The sequence below is a fragment of the Panthera leo genome, chromosome D4 (assembly GCF_018350215.1).
Source record: "Panthera leo isolate Ple1 chromosome D4, P.leo_Ple1_pat1.1, whole genome shotgun sequence".
Classification (NCBI taxonomy): domain Eukaryota; kingdom Metazoa; phylum Chordata; class Mammalia; order Carnivora; family Felidae; genus Panthera; species Panthera leo.
Window position 1 is genome coordinate 11599214 of NC_056691.1, and position 22811 is coordinate 11622024.

Genomic DNA, 22811 nt, shown 5'->3' on the forward strand with positions numbered 1-22811 from the left:
AGGAAATGTACATCGTTTAGCAAATGAAAAATGCAAGTTGTAAAATATGCTAACTTAAATGCTTTTGCGGGCTAATAAATACATATACACATACGTTTCCCCTGGAAAGGTGTACCAAATGCTAATAGAAGTCCTTGGCATCCTTGGAATGGGTTCTTTTGTATATTTAAAATCTCACAGTAGATATATAAAAGTGTTGCATTTTTAAAACGTAGTGTTTTGGGGCACCTCGGTGGCTCAGTTGGTGAAGCGTCTGACTTTGGCTCAGGTCATGATCTCACAGTTTGTGAGTGTGAGCCCTGCATTGGGCTCTGTGCTGACAGCTCAGAGCCTAGAGCCTGCTTCGGGTTCTGTGCCTCCCTCCCTCCCTGCCCCTCCCTTGCGCTCTCTCTCTCTCTCTCTCCCTCCCTCTCAAAAACAAATAAACATTTTAAAAAATGAAATAAAAAGCAGTATTTCAGTATATTTTGAAAATTCGTGCTTGCAGTTTTAAAATAGGAAGAATTTTTTGTTTGGATTCTTCTCATCCAGCTGTCCAGAGGTGACAGCTCTGGTTTCACTCTCCTGTGTGGGAAGTATATCATTCTGGATTCCCAGGAAGACTCTACCCAGGGGCGGGGGGGGGGAAGGAAAGAAAGAAAGAAAAGAGAAAAGGAAAGCAAGTTCAGAATTCTTAAAGTTGTCCATTTTTATTTAGTCTATTTTAGAAATTATGTCCACTTCCTAATATATGTTGTAAAATCTTCTCTCTTTTGCCCTATCAACAGAATGGGAGGCATTCCAGCTAAAAGCCATAAGGGAGAAAAACTACTTTTGTTTATGGGCATTATTGACATTCTGCAATCATATAGGTAAGTAATTTGGGGAAGAAGCCTTTATTTATTTCAAAGTAAATCAACAAAAGGCTTTGGGAGTGATTTTATATTCTCATTTTTGTTTCTGTCTGTTTACATTTAGGTTAATGAAGAAGTTAGAACATTCCTGGAAAGCGCTTGTTTATGATGGGGTAAGTGACTTACCATGTTCCTTGTTAAACTATTTATTTCTCTGATTTCTCAGACTTCAACGTATGTGTAGGAAGTCACATCAGCAGACCAGACGATGTTCTCTTTTTTGTTGTTTTTTTTTTAACATTTATTTCCGAAAGAGAGAGACTGAGGGTCAGCGGGGGAGGGGCAGAGAGAAAGCGAGACACAGAATCCGAAGCAGGCTCAGGCTCTAAGCTGTCAGCACAGAGCCCGATGCGGGGCTCGAACCCATGAGCCTTGCTATCATGACCCGAGCCGAAGTCGGTTGCCTAACCGACTGAGCCGCCCAAGTGCCCTAAAAGGATGTGTTGTTTCTATGTCAAATCTCCAGGACCCTCTTACAAGAGGATGCTGGGGAAAAGGGGGAGGGAGACTGATTGCAGAGCCCCTGGGAAGAACAGGAGGACCATTGAAATGAGATTCTCGGTTCTCACCGGAGTAAGCTGTGGAGCGATCTGAGCCTGACTTTGGTGGGACACAGCCCTGGATGTGAACCCTGCATTCACCACTTTACTAACCGTGTGATCCAGTCACATTGCTTGTTATTTGGCCTCCCTGGGCCTGGTTTCCCATCTGTACCAGAGATATAGTGATAGCCCTCACAGGGCTAATGCAGGGATTAAATAAAATAATACACTGTCGTGTTCGACACAATGCCGAGCACAATAAAGACGGAAGAAGTGAAAACTTACATACAAGTTGTTACGGATGTACGTGACTAAGACTGAACGGTGTGAGGGTCTCTTAGACCCAGAGTTGCATAGCAATCAAAAAAAAAAAAAAGAAAAGAAAACAATCAATTATCCAGAGGTATTCTCCCTCCCCCTCTCCCTCCTGCCCACTCAGTACACAGACACGTTCCTATCTACGTGTTACATGCGAAGTTTTTGCTACTGATGGAACATTTACTGGCCTCGGCCTCCCTCAGTTAATAAGCTGACCACAGAATATATTGGGCAGAGGTTTGCTCGCACATTTTTTAAAGATGTTCGCAGCTGCTTTCCTTTGAAAGAAGATAAATTATAGATATTATTCTCTTCCTTTATTGGAAAAGAGCACTGACTTCCTCACTTCTGTGGAAGGCTGGTAATAACCTCTCTGCATGAAAGATCTGCATTTTGTCCCCAGGCTGAGGAATGGGCTTTGTCAGAATGCACTCGTAAACAACAGGTTCACAAGTTTGCTTCTGAGAAGTAAATGTAGGCTTACTATTTAAATCGAAGATTCCTTTTGTTTAAAGGCCAAGATGGCGGACTAATATTCTCCCTTCCAGCTGACAAAAATAGAGACTGTTTAATGCCTTTTTTAAAATATTTATTTATTTTGGGGAGAGCATAAGCGGGGGAGGGGCAGACAGAGGGGGACAGAGGATCTTAAGTGGGCTCTGGGCTGACAGTAGGCAGCCCGACTGATGTGGGGCTCAAGCTCACGAACTGCGAGGTCATGACCTGAGCCAAAGTCACATGTGCACCCTAGCCACCCAGGTGTCCCAAGACTGCATAATGCTTTAAACATGGAAAGGAAAACAGCCAACACCCTTCCCGTTCTGTTTCCTAAGACGACTTTAATTCCCTGTTACCAGACTAAGATTTCTGATCTGAATGGCCTAGTACTCAACTGGTCAGATGCATCTAAGAGGCCCCTACCTTTGTCTAGTTAAAATATATCTTCCGTGTTTTGGTGGTGGTTTCTTTTTTTTAAGAGAGTCTCTGTGTTGATTGTTTACTTGTGGAATTACAAGCGGTAAATAAGACTCACTTTTGTTTATTTGCAAACGTGCCTCTTATTTAAACAATGTTTCTTCATACCGAAAGAGAACCACAGCCCAGCTTCTCTTGGAAAGAGAAGGTCTGGGTCTTAATCATCTTGCACCATAAGATATTCCTCAATATCTTATGCACTTGTTGTGAATATGTGTCCACTTCAGACAGGAGCTGCCAGAGTACTGGGGGGGGAGTGCACGTCAAACCAGTAGGAAATTCCCACCACGTCTGCAACATCACTGTCTAGGGGACCTTGGCCAAAGAAGGTTCCTCTACGCTGTCCTTCATTACATGCTAATTACAGAATTACCTTATGCCTCATGTAATTCCCTATTTCACAGATGAGAAAAAACGGAGGCACCAAAACACTGCCTTTCTCCTGGATCACACAGCTTCTTAAAGTTAGAACTAACACCAGAACCAGGTCTCCAGACCCCTGGTCCAGTGTGGGTTTTTCCCTCCACACCTGGAGCGGGAACTTCATACCATCTAAATTTAAACTTTCAGAACTTTTTTTTATTGGAATCCACAAACTTAGAATCAAAATGGAACATTAATTTGTTTCTGGAAATGTATATCTTGGAGAGCAGGTAAATGATCACTGAATAAACATACAGAATTCGCTTCTTCATCCATCTCCTGTCCTGGATTTGTAATAAAACGCCCCTTCAGTCCTGAAGACTCCTGCCAAGCATGAGAGAATTGAGTTAACAGTTTAATTCAATTCAATTCTATCTAATTAGTGGATAATTCAGCATAACGGAGGTCATCAGTCAGCCGTGTCCCCTCGGAATCTTCCCCGTGTTTTGCACCATTTTACTAGGAGATAAAACCAGTGCTCCTTTTTGACCTAGATGCCATTTTTCCATTAGGGTTGTTTTGCTTATTTGTGTCCCCAGTTTTTTTTTTAATTTTTTTTTAACGTTTATTTATTTTTGAGCAAGAGAGACAGTGCACGAGCAGGGGAGGGGCAGAGAGAGAGGACACAGAATCTGAAGCAGGCTCCAGGCCCTGAGCTGTCAGCACAGAGCCCAACGCGGGGCCCAAACCCACAAACCGTGAGATCATGACCTGAGCCGAAGTCTGGCATTTAACCGACTGAGCCACCTGGGCGTCTATGTCCCCAGTTTTTGTCCCCAGCTCAAACCGTTCTCCTTCATTTCAGCTGAGACTTGAGGTGCTCGTTGCCTACGTGTGAAACAAAGAATCTAAAAGCCCCACATGGCACACAATGCAATCAGAATCAACTTATTACATGTTTTGCTTTATAAAGCAGCATCTTTTTGCTAGCTCTCCCCAGCCCCCCTTCGTACTCTGTTTCATCATGAGTATCCACAATCTTTGCTCAGATTGTCTTTGCCTCCTTCTGCAGCCTGACTCTTGGGCACCACAGGTCACAAGACTTTGCTCTTCTCTGGCTCTCAACATCCACACCTTCTGGTTAAGGACATGGGCTTAACAGAGAACCGATTGAATTAGATGGTTCTTCTAGCTTAAAATGAACTGCAAGATAAACCTGTGATAACTGATTTGTATTTTCAGGATACTGTTTCAGTTCATCGACCAAGCTTTTATGCTGACAGATTTCTAAAGTTTATGAATTCCAGAGTTTTCAAGAAAATTCAAGGTAAGGTTCTTAGAATTTTTTTTTTTTTACTTTTAGCGCTTACTTGCTGACTTTCTGTTGTGTATCCTTCCAAGATTTTTAGTGGAAGGTTTGGACTAATTTATCTCCCAAAAGCTGTGATCACTTAATAATTATGTAATTACCAGTAATTTACTGATGCCATAATCATTAGAGTCTTATTGTGGAAAAAATTAGAAACTGCCTAACTATCCAGTCCTGTAATTTACAGATTATATGATGTATTAAATATATTATGGTACAATCTAATGGAATAATATGTACAATAAAATTCATATTCTAAAGGTACATTTAGTCCTTATAGACATAGATTTATTCACACAGACACACACACGTATATGTAGTTCATTGGTTTGCATATGTAAATTCACAACAAATGCTAATGGAATATATAAAAATCTGATACATTAACAAGAAAAAGGATGAAAACCAAACGATCATCTCAACAGGTGCAGAAAACGCACTGGACAAAGTACAGTATTCATTCATGGTAAAAACTTTCCACAAAGTAGGTTCAGAGGGAACATACATCAACATCACAAAGGCCATACATGAAAAACCCACAGCTAACATCATACCCAATGGCGAAAACCTGAGAGCTTTTCCTCTAACATCAGCAGCAAGACAAGTATATCCACTCTCACCACAAGCAGTGCTCAAGTCTTTGGGCCTCAGGGCCACTTTACGTTCTTTTCAATGATTAAAGACCCCAAAAAAGCATTTACACATGTGGGGCTATGTATATCACTATTTAGCATATTAGAATTTAAAATTAAGGAAAGTTTTAAATACTCATTAATTCTTACAAAGTAACAATTTCAAAAACTGCGTGTAAAAAGGTCAGTTTCAACAAAAAGGTAAAAAAAATTTCACAGAAAAAATAATCATGAAGGGATGCCTGGTGCCTTAGTTGGTTAAGCGTCCAACTTCGGCTCAGGTCATGATCTCACAGTTCGTGGGTTCGAGCCCCGCATTGGGCTCTCCTGTCGGCTCATGCCCTTTCTCTCTCAAAAATAAATAAACATTAAAATAATAATAATAGTAATAATTAGGAAAAGCAATATTTTCTAAAACAAATAATTGACTGAGAGAAGTGGTATTATTTTACATTTTTTCAAAGCCCCAATTCTGGCTTAATAGGAGACATCTAGAATCTCCTATCAGCTTCTGAATTCAGTCTGTGGCTAGATGTCCTGTGGCATCTAGAAAACTCATTAGAGAGTGAGAAAGGCTAATTACGCCTTAATATTGTTATGAAAATAGGTTTTTTTAGTTATTTTATTTGTTTTTGTTAAGTAATCTCTACAGCCCTGTGGGGCTCCAACTCATGACCCCAAGATCATGAGTCACAAGCTCCACTGACTGAGCCAGCCAGGAGCCCCTGAAAATAGTTTTAACATTGAAGACCTTCTAAGAGGGTCTCAGGAGCCTCTAGTACTCCCTGAACCACATTTGAGATCCTCCGACTTAAAAGTTTTAAAATACTATGTTGGAAGACAAGAGGTGAAGGTTCATAAAAGTCAGCAGACAGAACCTTAAAGCAGAAGCCAGTGCGCGTAATCCCTTCACACCTAGATAGCAGGTGTCGCCATTGTCTTCATAGGATGAGGAGTCAAGGTGAATGTGACTTATTTGGGCCACTTATTTTCCAGTAAAATCCATTTTGATCAGTTTTTAAACATTCAAAATTTCCTCCCCTCCAAGAAAACCCAGGTCTGGTTTTATCTCTTCTCCCCCTCACGTCAGCCAGGAAATAGAATACTAGCGAGCGAAGAAATGAATACCGCTTAAGACAACTTCAGAGAAAAGAAAGACACCTTGGGTTTCCTGCTTTCTCCTTCTGTGACCTTGGGCAGGTCACAGCTTTTCAGCTCTCTATTTCTGGTCCTATAAAAGGGCTCAGACAACCGTTGTCTCCCTCAGACAACCGCGTGGGTAATTTGAGATATGGAGTGTGATGTTAGTCTCCAAACCCTAAAACCCTCTACAAAAGTTATTTATGATGATGATCATATGATTATGGTTATAAGACTGCTCACAAGACACACAGACTTTTCCTTCTCCAGAACTGGAGAGAATGCCCACCATTCTTCCCCATTTGTGTGTCCCAAAGTCCTTGTCCAATTAAGTTCTTGCAAGCTGCCTACGGGCAGGCCCCAGATGAGCGTTGCAATCTAAGCTCTGAGCTTCCCAAGGCCAGACGCAATTATTCTAATGCATCAGCTGTCAGGTCCCCCCTGCATGCAAACCTCCACAGGTGGAGAGACACTGCCAAATACCAGTTCAGGCAAGGCATAAACAAGCCGCAACTTCTCTCCTCTCCAAGGAAATTCTTTAATAACTGCGTTGAGCCAAGAAGAATTATTGGAACGAGGACTGAACAGAGATGGGGATTGTGTGGCTGCGGCTAAAACAGCTCCCAGTGATGTAGCCGAAGTACAGGCACAGCCTTCAGCGAGCAGGATTGATAGCGAAGTCCATTTGCCCTGGTTCGGGTTCCCAACACACTTCTGAAGTTGTAGAATGCTGTTGGGACAAAGGTCAGGAGTGAACGGTACATCTGATATAGCCGTGACCTCGAAAAGACCCAGAGGGCAGGAAATTTCAGTGGAAAGTCACTTAAAAGAAAAAAGCAACCCGAAGTAACTTGACTAAATTAGGCTTCCTGAGTATAAGATTAAACATTGGCATGTTTAGAAATTCCTAGTCCCAAGTTAATAAAACCAGGGTCATGAGAATTCTCCTTGCTTTACCATCTGCCTTTACCAACCCACCCGACCTCCTCCTAGCACTAGGAAAACATTGCTTGGAGGCAGAAAAATTCTCCTTTAGCCTCAAAACATGTGAATTTCACCTCGGGTGAGCCTTAACTTCAAAATCTGGAGATGTATTCCAGTTTGCATGGACTCTAGGCCCTTGTAATCGAAGTCAAGTCACTGCGGACAAAAAAAATTGCCCAAACGCCAACAGTTTTGTCTCCCTTTCCTCGTGTATGTAAATCAAAGTTTCTTGTTTTATTTCTCCTCAAACAATGACTAATAAGGTAATAAATAAAACCTTAATTAAAAATATTAATGTGCTTTTACAGTAAGTATCTTTCTTTGTCTCCTTTGTCCTTCCTGTCTAGCTTTGAAGGCCTCACCTTCTAAAAAACGGTGCAACTCCATCGCTGCCCTGAAGGCAACCTCCCAAGAGATCGTGTCCTCAATTAGCCAGGAATGGAAGGATGAGAAGCGGGATCTGCTGACCGAGGGGCAGAGTTTCAGCAGCCTTGATGAGGAAGGTAAAGACATTCAACTTAAAAAAAAAGAGGGGGGGAGGAGTTCTTCTGATTTTATTTATATAGGTGATGTGGATTCACAATAGAACAATTAGAACATTAGAGGGGCTCCTGGTGGCTCAGGCGGTTGAGCGTCCAACTTGAGTTCAGGTCATGAGCTCACAGCTCTGAGTTCGAGCCCCGCGTCGGGCTCTGGGCTGACAGCTCGGAGCCTGGAGCCTGCTTCGGATTCTGTGTCTGCCTCTCTCCCTGCCCCTCCCCTGTGCAGGTTCTGTCTGTGTGTCTGTCTCTCAAAAGTAAATACACGTTAAAAAAATTTTTTTAAAAAAACATTAGAACATACCTGCTCTCAGAAACAAGACCTGGGGGCACCTGCCTGGCACAGTAGGTAGAACTTGCCACTCTTAATCATGAGTTCAAGCCCCATATTAGGCGTAGAGCTTACTTTAAAAAAAAAAAAGACACAAATTGTGTTAATGAATTTTCTAAAGGATACTTATAGTATGACTCGCTTACTATAAATTTTTTAAACACGTAAACAATATAATATATGGCTTAAGGTAAAAAATGTTAGAAATACACTAAGATATTCAGAAATAAGGATCAGTCACCCCACTACCTGGAGGTGACACATATGAACATCTTTGTGTTTTTACTACTTGGACCTTGTTCTGTGCATGTGTATAATGTGTGTGTGTGTGTGTGTTTCAAACATACACATTATATGCTTATATGTATGCACATATACATATACACACACTGTAACAATGAATTACCAACTTATTTAGGTCTTTAATGAATTTAATAAAAGTTTTAGAACTTTCCTCTTGCTTGTCATATATCCCTACCTTTTGTTAGATTTCTTCTCTAATGGGTAAAGATGTAGACCTGTATTTTCTATCTTTCCAAAGGGTATCTTTTGAAGATGTGGGTTTTCTGGCGGTTTGTTGCTACGGTGTTAGACCTCACCTCTTTGCTCGTTCCTTTGTCACTTGCTAGCTAGAACTCCTGGTACAGTGATGAATAGAAGCGGTGACCGGGCGGCCTTGCCTTGTCCTGATTTTAAAGGGGAGGCTTCTCACATTTCACTGTTGAGAAAGAAGTTTGCTGTATTGGATACCCATAATCGGGTCAAGGAAGTACCTTTTTATTGCTGGTTTGCTAAAAGTTTTTATCAGGAATGAGCATTGAATTTTATCACATACTTTTTTGTCTGTCTGTTTGAATTGATTAGGTGTTTTCCTTTTCTAATTGTTAAAGAGGAAGTGACAGTTTCAACTTTTTTTAATCTATGTATTCTTCTGGGAATCCCAGCAATTCCTGAAAATTTCTTCTACTTAGATTAGCTCTCCAGGGGCGCCTGGGTGGCTTAGTCGGTTGAGCCTCTGACTTGGGCTCAGGTCATAATCTCATGGTTTGTGAGTTCGAGCCCTGCCTAAGGCTCTGTGCTGACAGCTCACAGCCTGGAGCCTGCTTCCAGTTCTCTGCCTCCTTCTCTCTCTGCCCTCTCCTGCTCACACTCTGTCTTGCTCTCTCTCTCTCACAAATAAACATTTAAAAAAATTTTTTAGGGGCGCCTGGGTGGCGCAGTCGGTTAAGTGTCCGACTTCAGCCAGGTCACGATCTCGCGGTCCGTGAGTTCGAGCCCCGCGTCGGGCTCTGGGCTGACGGCTCGGAGCCTGGAGCCTGTTTCCGATTCTGTGTCTCCCTCTCTCTCTGCCCCTCCCCCGTTCATGCTCTGTCTCTCTCTGTCCCAAAAATAAAAATAAAAAACGTTGAAAAAAAAAATTTAAAAAAAAAAATTTTTTTTAAAGATTAACTCTCTTCTCGGGGTTTTCTTTTCCTCAGAGTCACTAGGACAGGGTGATACTCCTTCTCCCCTCCTGCAGCACTTACCCACATGTTCCACGCTGGGATTCTTTCTTTTCTCATCTCCCTAGAAACCAGCTCAGACCCAGATACAGTGATACCAACAAAAGAGTTAATGAAATGCGCTTGCTCCTCTCTCTGGCTGGATGGCTGCAGTTTGTGGCAGCCGTGACTCCCTTTTCCTAAGCACCTCTGCACCAGCACTGTCCCTCCCACACTGCTGGTCTTCTTAGGGCACACAGAAAACTGTAAGGTGTCTACAGTCTGGGAAATAGGATTAATGGATTTTTAAACTGTATTAGTTCATCTTTTTTTATTTTTTTTAATGTTTATTTTTGAGAGAGACAGAGCATGAGCGGGGGAGGGGCAGACAGAGAGGGAGGCGCAGACTGCAAAGCAGGCTCCAGGCTCCGAGATGTCAGCACAGGGCTCGAACTCACGAACCGCGACATCATGACCTGAGCTGAAGTCAGATGTGCAACTGACTGAGCACCCCCCGGTGCCCCATAATCTTTCAAATAGGATGCACCATGTGACTTCTGAAGTTAAAGCAACAAGTCTAGTTGTCAGTCTGGGGGGGAGGAAAGGGGTATAATACAGACACTACATAACATCCAGAAAGTCTGGATGGAAACATTGGAAGTAGGGCACATGTGCTTTTCTTCAGCTGAGCTCTGGGACCCACTGTTTCATATCTAAATGAGTTTATCCGGACAGTTCTTTCTACAAAGTTTTTATCATGCTGTGTACTTGGGGCCTTCCATTTTCATAGTGCACCAAATTGCCTCTAGTTATTAATCGTCTCTTCTGTGCCACTGTCAGCATATCTTGGTTGTATTAGTTTTCTGGGGCCATGTAACAAATTACCAGAAAGCCAGCCGCTTAATAGAACCTCCAGTGATTAGCTCACAGTTGTGTAAGTGAGAAGTCTGGAAAGGCTCCCCTGGATTCTCCGGGCACCGTTTATCAGGGATCTGAAGGCATCAGCTGGGCCGCGTTCTCATCTGGAGGTGTTGGGAAAGAAATCCTCCCAGGTCATCGTGTGGGCAGAATTGGCATCCTTGCGGACCCCATGCCTGCCTGTCTGATAGCTGTGGGCCACATCCGGCCCCTCGAGACCGTGCACATACCTTGCCAGGCAGCCCCCTCCCATCTCCAACAGCCCTTCTCCAACAGAGAATTTTGTACAAGTGAATCCTTCTCTCACTTCCAATCCCTGACTGCCAGACACACATTTAAAAGGCTCAAGTCGGGGCGCCTGGGTGGCTCAGTCGGTTGAGTGTCCGACTTCGGCTCAGGTCACGATCTCACGGTCCGTGAGTTCGAGCCCCGCGTCGGGCTCTGGACTGATGGCCCGGAGCCTGGAGCCTGCTTCCGATTCTGTGTCTCCCTCTCTCTCTGCCCCTCCCCCGTTCATGCTCCGTCTCTCTCTGTCTCAAAAATAAATAAACGTTAAAAAAAATTTAAAAAAAATAATAATAATTAAAAAAAAAATAAAAGGCTCAAGTGATCGGGCGCCTGGGTGACTCAGTCTGTTAAGCATCTGACTCTTGACTTCAGCTCAGGTCATGATCTCGTGAGATCGAGCCCCACGTCAGGCTATGTACTGGTAGTACAGAGCCTGCTTGGGATTCTCTCCGGTCCTCTCTACCCTTCTCCTGCTTGCACACACTCTCTCACTCAAAATAAATAATAAGGAAAAATAAAGGAGCTCAAGTGATGAGGCCAGGCCCATCTGGATAATATCCTCTAAGCTGGAGTTAAGGAATTAGTAACCTAATTACACCTGCATAATTCCTTTTGCGGTGTCAAATTTATAATTACAGGAGCCAAATCACATTCACTGATATGACCCCCACTCAGAGGGAGATGGTTCAAGCATACATATCCCTGGGGATCATCCTAGAATTCTGTCTACCATGTTAGTTTCTTAAAAAAACTGAAGGATATAGGAGCTTGAGGAGATAGTTCTCTGTTTTAAAGAGCTGCTCCTAAGAGATTGGGGCTCACCAGTGTCTGGCCCAAGTTGCTGGACAGGTCGCTCAAACAACCTCTGGTTGATGAAGTCAAGCTGGGTGCACCCAAAACTGGAGTCTTGATGAGCTCTTTTCAGTCCAGCCCCATCTGCCTTATATTGAGTAGCAATCCTTTCAAATCTGATGGACAGTGGTTTTTCGGACCCACTTTTCAATGTTATTGAGAGTTTCAGTGTTTTCCTCTATATTGAATGAGAAGGTGGGATCAAGCATATTAAAGGTCACTAGTCAGTTGTCCTATAACATTGAAGGCCTCTCTGATTTTTGCATGTTGAGTGCTTGGGGTACTTGCTTTTTTATACAGTCTGTTACCATCTGTTACTCATCATGGTAATTCTTTATTTTGACCAGAATAGGAGGCAGAGATGTACCGTCTCACACGTTTTACTTTATTTTATTTTATTTTTTTAATTTTATTTTTTTTTAATTTACATCCAAATTAGTTAGCATCTAGTGCAACAATGATTTCAGGAGTAGATTCCTTATTGCCCCTGACCCATTTAGCCCATCCCCCCTCCCCCGCCCCCTGCAGTGACCCTCAGTTTGTTCTCCAGATTTATGAGTCTCTTCTGTTTTGTCCCCCTCCCTGTTTTTGTATTATTTTTGTTTCCCTTCCCTTATGTTCATGTTTTGTCTCTTCAAGTCCTCCTATGAGTGAAGTCATAGGATATTTGTCTTTCTCCAACTAATTTCGCTTAGCATAATACCCTCCAGTTCCATCCACATAGTTGCAAATGGCAAGGTTCCATTCTTTTTGATTGCCGAGTAATACTCCAGTGTGTGTGTGTGTGTGTGTGTGTGTGTGTGTGTGTGTGTGTGTGTGTGTGTGTATCCCACATCTTTATCCATTCATCCATCGAGGGACATTAGGGCTCTTTCCATACTTTGGCTATTGTCGATAGTGCTGCTATAAACATGGGGGTGCATGTGTCCCTTCGAAACAGCACACCTGTATCCCGTGGATAAATGCCTAGTAGTGCAATTGCTGGGTTGTAGGGTAGTTCTATTTTTAGCTTTTTGAGGAACCTCCATACTCTTTTCCAGAGTGGCTGCACCAGCTTGCATTGCCACCATCTCACATATTTTAAAGTGTGTCCGGTCTCGTGGTCCAGAGTCCAGCCCTTCCGTGCCTACCCCCTTTCCCTCTGTGCCTCGCTCCATCCTTTCATCTCCCCCTCTTCAAACCCCACATCTAAAACCTCACACTCATGCGATAGTGCCTATTAGGACCATTTTCCATGCGTATGCTTCCTAAACATGCATAATTTTGAGCCTGTCATGCCAATGAAGGGATCCCAGAAACACTTTAAAGTTATGTTGTATTTATTATCGCCTGTCTTGGTTTAGCTTGGGGGAATGATGAAAAAGAATCTGGGTACACATGGTGATGCTGGTTAACAACAGTCTGTTGTATATTTGAAAGTTGCTAAGAGACTAGATCCTAAAAATTCTCATTACAAGAAAAAAAAAGTGTTGTATTGTAACTACTATGTGGTGATAGATGTTCACTAGACCATGATGATCATCTCACAATATACATGTTTATCAAATCATCACGTTGGACTCTTAAAATTAATACAGTGTTACATGTCAATTATATCTTCATAAAAATTTTAAAATGAAATTTGGGGTGCCTGAGTGGCTCAGTCAGTTGAGTGTCCGACTCTCAATTTTGGCTCAAGTCCTGACCCCAGGGTCATGGGATCAAGCCCCGTGTCAGGCTTCATGCTAAGTGTGGAGCCTGCTTAAGATAGTCCCTCTCTCCCTCTGCCTCTCTGCCACCCATTCTCTCTCTCTTTCTTTTTTTCTCAAAAAAAAAATAATAATGATGATGATGATGTCTCCCTAGGTTGAAAAAATCACCCATTCTCTCTTTCTTTCTAAAAAAAAAAAAAAAATAATAATAATAATAATAATGATGATGTCTCCCTAGGTTAAAAAAAAAATCAGTGTGGGCCTAGTTATAAAAGTTTAAGGACCAGGATTTGTCCATAACTGTTATGTCCACAGTGTTCTAATTTTTTTTAAATTTTTTAGCATGTATTTATTTTTGAGAGAGCATGAGCAGGGGAGGGGCAGAGAGAGAGGGAGACATAGAATCCGAAGCAGGCTCCAGGCTCTGAGCTGTCAGCACAGAGCCCCACGCGGGGCACAAACCCATGAATCATGAGATCATGACCTGAGCTGAAGTTGCACACTTAACCGACTAACCCACCCAGGTGCCCCACACAGTGTTCTGTTTTTAAAGCAACTCTGTTCTGTGTGACTGACCTGTCATTAAAACACTGTCTCTACCAGGCTGGGCAGTAAGGGATACAAATTTGTCCAAAGTTTAGGTTAGGATGATTAAAAATGGTCTGGGAAGCATGTGTTTCCCGGCTGTTAAAAAGTCTGAGTACTGGGGCGCCTGGGTGGCTCAGTTGGTTAAGCGGCCGACTTCGGCCCAGGTCACGATCTTGCGGTCTGTGAGTTCGAGCCCCGCGTCGGGCTCTGGGCTGATGGCTCAGAGCCTGGATGCCTGCTTCCGATTCTGTGTCTCCCTCTCTCTCTGCCCCTCCCCCGTTCATGCTCTGTCTCTCTCTGTCTCAAAAATAAAAGTTAAAAAAAAAAATTAAAAAAAAAAAAAGTCTGAGTACTTAGATCTAAATTGAGGAGGATAAATACGTGCATATCCCAGGGAGGGAGAGCAGGTGCCCTGTGTGTTTCTACATTGGCCAATCATCCTGTTAATCTCTGTCACATTATCTCCTTAAGCTCCTACGAGCTTTTGATGTCATCTTTTGAAACAGTAAATCACTTTCTTAGGTTTTTCAAAGAACATTCATAATATCATTTCCATAAGCTGTTTTGTAAATTAATGCAGTCCCCTTTCTGTTTAACCTGTTTGCAAGGAGCTGTCTTACAGGTCTGCTGTAGTTCAGACGAGTGAGGTGAATTCATCATTTAACTCGCAACCTGATCTGCGAAATGAGTGCTTTTGACTCGACTCCACTGCATTTACTACTGAGATTCATGAGTCTCTGTTCTGCTTTTGTCACCCAGCCCTGGGATCCCGACACAGGCCGGACCTGGTACCTAGCACTCCTTCACTCTTTGAAGCTGCTTCCTTGGCAACCACGATTTCTTCTTCTTCCTTATATGTCAATGAACATTGTCCGCACGACAGGACTATGCTCTATTCAAACAGGTAAGACTTCGCGCGATCACATTACCCGTCTGGCTGTTACCCCCTTAGTGCCACAGTTACACGGGTATCTCTGAACAAGCACATGCTGTCCCTGACAACCAGGGTGTGACCGTCACCTCCCCTGTAAGTGAGAGGAAGTGAAAACATGCTTGGTTTTTACTATGTCAAGAAGCACCTCTAGGGGAAAACCCTCCTTGTGTTTCTTCACAGTTAATCATTATGTCCTATAGACATTATATACTCAGTTCTCGGGAAAAAGATGGATGTTTCATCATTTCATCATTTCACCGTTTCTTATGAATGGATTTTTTAAGCAGGTGTTCTTGGTTAATATTGCACATAGCTGCAAAGATATTTGAATATTCTCTTTTCGTTCGAGTGACCTTAGTGGCCATGGTAGAAACAATAACTACCCCCCAAAGTTGTCCCCATCCTAATCCCTGGAACCTGTGCCTTATATGTTACCTTATAGAGCAAAAGGGACTTTGCCAATGTGTTTAAGTTAAAGATCCCAGGTGGGAAGTGTATCTTCAATTATTAAGGTTGTCTCAATGAAATCGCATGGTCTTTTTTTTTTAATATTGTTTTATTAACACTACAGTGGTAGGCAACTTTATGCTTCTGTTTTTTCCTGGATCACTGAGTCACACACAATTCAAAATCCACTAGGAGGCTGAGAGCCTTTACATTAAATGTATCCTCCCTAAAAATCCTTAACTGTATGCCAGTCTGTCCTCACGCAGTAAAATTCAGTTATGCACAGGGTCTTTGTAAGGGGAAGACAGAAAGGTTAGGGTCCGATAAAGAGAATTGCAGAAGCAGAGGGCAGAGAGAGATGTTAGAAGGCCCCATGCCGCTGGCTTCAAAAGGCGGAGGACAGGGCAGTGAGCCCAGGGAAGCCAGCAGCCTCTAAAAACCAGAAAAGGCTAGGAAACAGGTGCCCCCTTAGAGCCTTCACCGAGGAAGACAGATCTTCCAACATGTTGAATTTCAGGATTTCTGACCAGAGCTGTGAGAGAATAAGTTGTGTTGTTTTAAGCCATAAGTTTGTGATAATTTCTTATAGCAGCAATAGAAAACTAATACAGTGACTCTCAAACATGCAGTGATTTAGTGTTTCAGTGTTGGGGGGGGGGGGTGGTACTATTATTTCCTAAATAGAGAGTCACTTAGTTATTAAATACTTTGGCTTTTTATTTTTATTTCTTTCTCTGTTTATATTTAGAGGGAGCGTGTGAGGGGGGAGGGGCAGAGGGAAAGAGAGAGAATCTTCAGCAGGCTCCACATTCTGCACAGATCCGAATGCAGGGCTCAATCCCACGACCCGAGTCGAAATCGAGAGTCAGACGCTTAACTGAGTCAGCTACCCAGGCACCCCTCGATACTTTTGCTTTTTAAACAAAACATTGTCAAATATCGATTCTAGTAATAGGAGATGATATCTTTACACAAAGATCACAATGTTGCCTATGGGCATAGCTGGTTGATTTTTCTCTTTCTGTATATGCAATTTTGGTTTTTTAAATTTTTTTAATGTTTATTTTTTTTTTAGAGAGAGAGAGAGATGACAGTGCACAAGCAGGGGAGAGGCAGAGAGAGAGAGAGAGAGAGACACAGAATCTGAAGCAGGCTCCAGGCTCGGAGCTGTCACCTCAGAGCGTGACACGTGGCTCGAACTCACAAACTGCGAGGTCATGACCTGAGCCAAAGTCGGTCACTTTACGGACTGAGCCACCCAGGCACCTCTGTATATACAATTTTGTAACTAGCTTCAGTTGCTGGACAGGGACTGCTCTGTATATGTTCCTGATAATTATCTGTTAAATGTTGAACTGGCTCTTGTCAAAAATCTGGCTCTTGAGAATCAAGATTGGATTCGTGCAGGTAAAGTCCTTCTGGCACAAGTCATTTTCCACCTATCCACGGTTGCAGCGTGGCTCACTTCCAGAATGAGGACTCCGTATGGTAGGCTCCTTTTTAACATACGCATATTTGTAGATTCCAGCTTGGTCTGGAAGTTAAGGTTTGGTAATTGGAGCTTCTGTAGAAATTTCTTCCCTCTTGCCGTTTGCTGCTCTCTCCGCTAGATACCGGTTGGGGGATAGTGGGTGAGGCAACCAGTCTTGGTCTGGAGAAGTGGAATGAATGGCAGGGTGAGCCTTCAGTCTTAGTAGGGCTTCAGTTTAGATTGCTCGGGTGGAAAAGCCAACAAATAAGGCTCCATTATAAATTACTCAACTCATCTAAACTGTAAAAGAAATTTGGTTTGCTTCCTTAGGCTAGAAGAATTTAAAGTGACCTAGCGGTGATGTGTACCTGAATGTTCAAATTTGTGACATAAATAGTCAAGCGACAGCTTTCCTATCTGTGTGGTATAGCTAAACGCCATTGTTTTGCTCTCACGTAGAAATAGCGGCTCAAAAAAATGGCTGGAAAGTCACAGGAAGCTCCTTGCAAGGTCAAAAAACAATTCCACATGAAGGCCTGGTGGTTTCTTTTTTTTTTTTTTTTTTAACGTTTATTTATTTTTGAGACAGAGAGAGACAGAGCATGAACGGGAGAGGGTCAGAGAGAGAGGGAGACACAGAATCTGAAACAGGCTCCAGGCTCTGAGCTGTCAGCACAGAGCTCAACGCGGGTCTCGAACTCACAGACCATGAGATCATGACCTGAGCCGAAGTCGAAAGCTTAACCAACTGAGCCACCCAGGCGCCCCAAGGGCATGGTGGTTTCTTATGTTTGCTACTGTTCTCATTATCAGGGTCACGTAATTGGATATGCTATTAATTTATCAGAATTTTCAGCACAAATACAAAAGGGTTTTTGGCTTGTGGGTTTGTTTGTTTGTTTGTTTGTTTGTTTGTTTGTTTGTTTTGGTGGCACTAGTCGTTAGTAAGTATGCAGTATCTTGGCCAGAAGTATTCAATTCTTGGGTATTCATAAAGTTCCCCCAGCGTCTGGAACTGTCTCCTTCCTAGCCAGCGTTGCAAGCTACCTCTGCATACTCCAGGGCTGTGGTATAATTCTTGGTACTTTTACTTATGAGGATGCTGGTTATCATATATTGGATGGGGAAAACAGTGTTATCTGTGATATTTTTCCCTTCCTTTTTTGAAGTGAACTGTTGGAGATAAACCTTCTTTGGCATGGTATCTCCAACTTGCATTTTGATATGCTTAGCGGGCAGGTGGCAACAAGAAACCACTCTGTCTTAGACAGAAAGAGATTTGATACGGGGAATTAGGTGCTTGCAAAGTCCCTGAAAAGGCTGTGGGCTAGACATCAGGAAATCGCTCCTGGATAATGCCACTGAATGGGCCCACCAATAGCCCCACAGCCTTGGCCGCAGTCAAGCAGGTGCCCTGCCAACAGAACGCAAGCTAGCGAAAGCATTTTGGTGATCCCTGAATGTTTTTAAAATAAGCTAACATTTGGGGTGCCTGGGTGGCTCAGTCGGTTGAGCGTCCGACTTCAGCTCAGGTCACGATCTCACGGTTCGTGAGTTCGAGCCCCGAGTCAGGCTCTGGGCTGATGGCTCAGAGCCTGGAGCCTGCTTCCGATTCTGTGTCTCCCTCTCTCTCTGCCCCTCCCCCGTTCATGCTTTGTTTCTCTCTGTCTCAAAAATAAAATAAACGTTTAAAAAAAAATTTTTTTTTTTAAATAAAATAAAATAAGCTAACATTTAAAAATCAAGCAGTTTTGGGGCGCCTCAGTGGCTCAGTCGGTTAAGCGTCCAACTCTTGGTTTTGGCTCAGGTCGTAGTCTCACGGTTCGTGAGATCAAGTCCTGAATCGGGTTCTCTGCTGATAGTGCAGAGACTGCTTGGGATTCTCTCTCTCCCCCCTCTCTCTGCCCCTACCCTGCTCTCGCTCGCTCTCTCTCAAAATAAATAAACTTGAAAAAATAATAATAAAAATCAAGTCATTTCACTAAAATCCCCTTTTGAAAAATCAAAAGGGCCCGTTTAATCTGGGTCCCTCTTGGCTCTGTTGCCTTTGGCATTTATCCGCTGGAGGGGGGAAGCCTGGACCCTGCTTCCCTCACCTCTGATGTCTCCTGCCTGTTCCTCTGGGCATTTCTGGTTTTAGCCTGGAGATAGAAAAGAAGCCAAAGACGTATCTCCTATCTTAACCACTGCTTTAGGGGAATCATAAGGAAAAGGGCCCAAAAAGGCCCAGAGGTGCTAAACAGAAACCTCTAGCCTGTGAACTCCTGGGAATCAGTATCCCTACCTCCCCCCCACCACCCCCAACCCTAAAATAAACAAACGTGATTCTAAGTCTCTTCTGGCCTGCTCAGTTTTAAAACCTAATCCAAATAGCCTGGAAAGAAAATGAGTTGAATATTGAACTTAAAATTCACATCAGGTTTTTTTTTTTTTAATCTGTGAATCATTTTTGTGTTAAGGCACAATGGCCTGTTTTGTCCATTTTGACTCTGTGCCTTACCTATCTGCGCTTAAATAAGCCATAAATACTTCAGCTAGCAATGGGCATTCTGTCAGTCTTTTTAAAATCCTTTGAAAAGTGTCGATTAGTGCCGGGATGTGTCCACACCTGAATTGTATGTTGCAGTGGGAAGACTGCTCTCTCTTCAAATTATTCCGCCTTTTAAGGGACTAGTCTCTGTAACGGCAAAAACTCCAATTGCAATCTCTTCTTCCCCTCCTCCCCCTCCCCCTCCCCCTCCTCCTCCCCCTCCCCCTCCCCCTCCCCCTCCCCCCCCTCCCCCTCCTCCTCCCCCTCCCCCTCCCCTCCCCCCTCCTCCTCCCCCTCCCCCTCCCCCTCCCCCTCCCCCTCCCCCTCCCCCCCCCCCCCCTCCCCCCCCTCCTCCTCCCCCTCCCCCTCCCCCTCCCCCTCCTCCTCCCCCTCCCCCTCCCCCTCCCCCTCCTCCCCCTCCCCCTCCTCCTCCCCCTCCTCCCCCTCCTCCCCCTCCTCCTCCCCCTCCTCCCCTCCTCCTCCCCCCTCCTCCCCTCCTCCTCCCCCTCCTCCCCCTCTTCCCCCTCTCCCCCTCCTCCTCCTCCCCCTCCTCCCCCTCCTCCCCCTCCTCCTCCTCCCCCCCTCCTCCTCCTCCCCCTCCTCCCCCCCTCCTCCTCCTCCTCCTCCTCCTCCTTCTTTTTTGTTTTTTGTTTTTTTGGAAGTGTACTCTAAAAATTGAGTAGGAAGCAAAGAAAAGATTGTATTTTTAAAGTATATATTTAACCTGATGATTGGGAGTCCCTGTTTTCACAGTACAGTTTGGTGTTCGGGCATGTAGTTCATAGTGATGGAGGCAAACTCAGGTGGGCACGTGCTTCCCAGTCAAATGGCGGGATTTAAATTTTGAATCTTTGATCCTTAAAGTCTTCTTTCCTAGGTAGAGCTCTGTTCTTTTAGAGGGGGTATAAATGAGCACTAAGAAATGCAGAGGCAAACGTGTTTTACCTCAAAGATAAGAACAACTTAATACTGTGGAAATTCGCTACATGCAAGAATTTTATTTCTTGCCATGAGTCCCGGCACCTTTGGTAGCAAAGCTGGCGGTCTGATCCTGCACAAGTATCGAAAGCCCTCCTGCGTCCCAACCTATTTATAGCTTCCCCATCAAAAATACCTTTACCTTTGGGGTGCCTGGGTGGCTCGGTCGTTAAGCATCTGACTATCGATCTCGGCTCACATCATGATCTCACAGTTCATAAGATCAGGCCCCGTGTTGGGCTCTTCACTGACAGCGTGGAGCCTGCTCGGGATTCTCTCTCTCTCTCCCTCTCTCTTTGCTCCTGCCCCGCTTGTGCGCTCACTCGCTGTCTCTCTCAAAATAAATAAACATTTTTTAAAAAGGGGGAAAAATGTCTTTACCTTGATCACTGCTCTGGCTGCTCTCCTGTTTTTCTAGTGACTGTTTCAAATAGCTGGCTCATCCTAGAGGCATTTGGAGTGTTACAAGAAGGGCAGTTATGTCACAGGAGAAGCCACTGGTCATCTGCACATAGAGGTGACAGCTGGCAAAGGCCCCCTAAATGTTGAGTCCAGCATCAGAGATCTCAGAGGCTGACCCAGGGGATCTGACTGCAGTTCTCTGCCATTTTTTTCCTGCCACTAGAATCTCATAAAGCCAGGAGAGCACGGGAGTGACCATACAGACATGTCTAAAAGACCAGGAAAGAGAAGTGCAGAGACATGCGCATTCTGTGACCTGCTGCCACAAGGTCACACGGTGTGCTGGTAGGATTTAACTGGAACACGGGTCTCAGAGGCCCAACCTCACATTCTCTCCTCCGTACCCCCCGTTCACTAAAGCCTCTTGTCCTTGTGCTGTTGTTCTTGCTGTGTGTGCTGTGCGCAGGGAGGCTGATGGGCCGGGGTTTCCTAACATGAACTCTGGCTTCATGATTGAGCCACTTTTTTGCCGCTTAATAACTGAAGTATTTCTGTTAGACAAAGTGGTGGGTCTATATGAATGTCTACCAGTGACGTTTGTTCTAGAAGTCATTGGCTAAGTTTGCTTATTAAGAACATCACGATGGGGTGCCTGGGTGGCTCAGTTGGTTAAGTGTCCGACTTCGGCTCAGGTCATGATCTCACAGTCTGTGAGTTCGAGCCCCGCATCAGGCTCTGTGCTGATGGCTCAGAGCCTGGAGCCTGCTTCTGATTCTGTGTCTCCCTCTCTCTTTGCCCCTTCCCTGCTCATGCTCTGTCTCTCTCTGTCTCAAAAATAAATAAACATTAAAAAAATTTTTTTAAATAAAAAAAGAACATCATGACTAGGTGGCTCAGTCAGCAGGGCATCCAGCTTTTGATTTTGACTCGTGGGTTCTTGGGTTTGAGCCCTGCGTCGGGCTCTGTGCACCTGACAGCATGGAGGCTGCCTGAGATTCTCTCTCTCTCCCTCTCTCTCTGCCCCTCCCACACACTCTCTCTCTCAAAATAAATTAATTAAAAAAAAAACCATCATGGCTATGGGAACTTTTCTATCATAGCAGTAGTCGTATTTCAAACCATCGATAATGATAGGATCACAATAGTATAGTAATAGCTAATTCTGGGACAATCCTAAGAGTCTGTGTTAAGTTGTTTACATGCATTAAAGGGATTTAATTCTCCCAAGCAACCCATTATGGCCATCATATCGATTATCTCCAGGCACGCTTCACAATGTTAGGTCACCCCCCAAGGTCGAACGGCTGCCAGGTAGAGCCATGGTCTCCAGGCACAGCACTGACACAGAGCGTGAGGCCCCAGCCTCAGCCCCTCACCGGCTGCCCTCACCTGTGTTGTCCCGGCTCCGACCACGTGACCTTGAGACGACGCTGCTCATGGAAGTTGGGTAACACCCACACAAGTTGTCTCCCTCCTCCGTTTCGTGCGTTTTGCCTTTTCTTCTTCCGTGTGATTGTTAAGTGAGGATTTTCACTTCTCCAGATGTGAGAGACCAAGGGTTCAATTGCTAAAAATATGACCTACTAACTTAAGTCCACAAGCAACCTGAAATAGCTGTTTCTTCAAGTTTTTATTTCTAGCTCTTTGAGTAGACTTCCGTGTCATTACGTGATCCCAGAGAAGAGACTTTTGTCAGGTATCTTTCTGCTTGATTTAGAAAATCCCATATCTTGCATTGACCTAATAAGGTTAAGAAGGGACATTTGTGACTTAAGAGATGAGAGGAGACGAAGGTGGGTTGCAAGAACTTTCTAGCAGTTCCGGTCCTCTAACAATAACCTCAAGGGAGGGACAGCATGTGCCCGTGACATCTGCCGTGCACCTAGCGGCTGCCTGCTGAACCGGGTGCCGATCTGGGCTGCACCAGCCCCTCAGGAGGTCTCTGTAGCCCTCCTGTAGATGCTGAATATTCAGTATCCTCTCCAGACCCTTTGCGCTTTTATGGTTCCTCATCCGGTTCGTCCTTCCTTGCAAACAGACCACATCACCACCACTGTTCCCCACCTCCGGCCAACAACCATCATTATAAGTCACCATTTAGGACATTAGCCCCCAAAACAGCCCCTTCGACGTCTCTAATGTTGG

General features: G+C 44.2%; 1 protein-coding gene across 6 annotated transcripts in view; it reads left to right on the forward strand.

Annotated features, from left to right (window-relative positions):
- The window catches only part of PIP5K1B (phosphatidylinositol-4-phosphate 5-kinase type 1 beta), a 311111-nt gene that overhangs the window by 219809 nt on the left and 68491 nt on the right, over positions 1–22811 (forward strand). For all 6 annotated transcript variants that reach the window (XM_042913813.1, XM_042913809.1, XM_042913812.1 and 3 more), the window contains 5 exons: positions 768–851; positions 958–1006; positions 4334–4418; positions 7564–7719; positions 14664–14808. In XM_042913813.1, coding sequence (XP_042769747.1) covers positions 768–851; positions 958–1006; positions 4334–4418; positions 7564–7719; positions 14664–14808 — 519 coding nt within the window. The remainder of the gene's footprint in view (positions 1–767; positions 852–957; positions 1007–4333; positions 4419–7563; positions 7720–14663; positions 14809–22811) is intronic.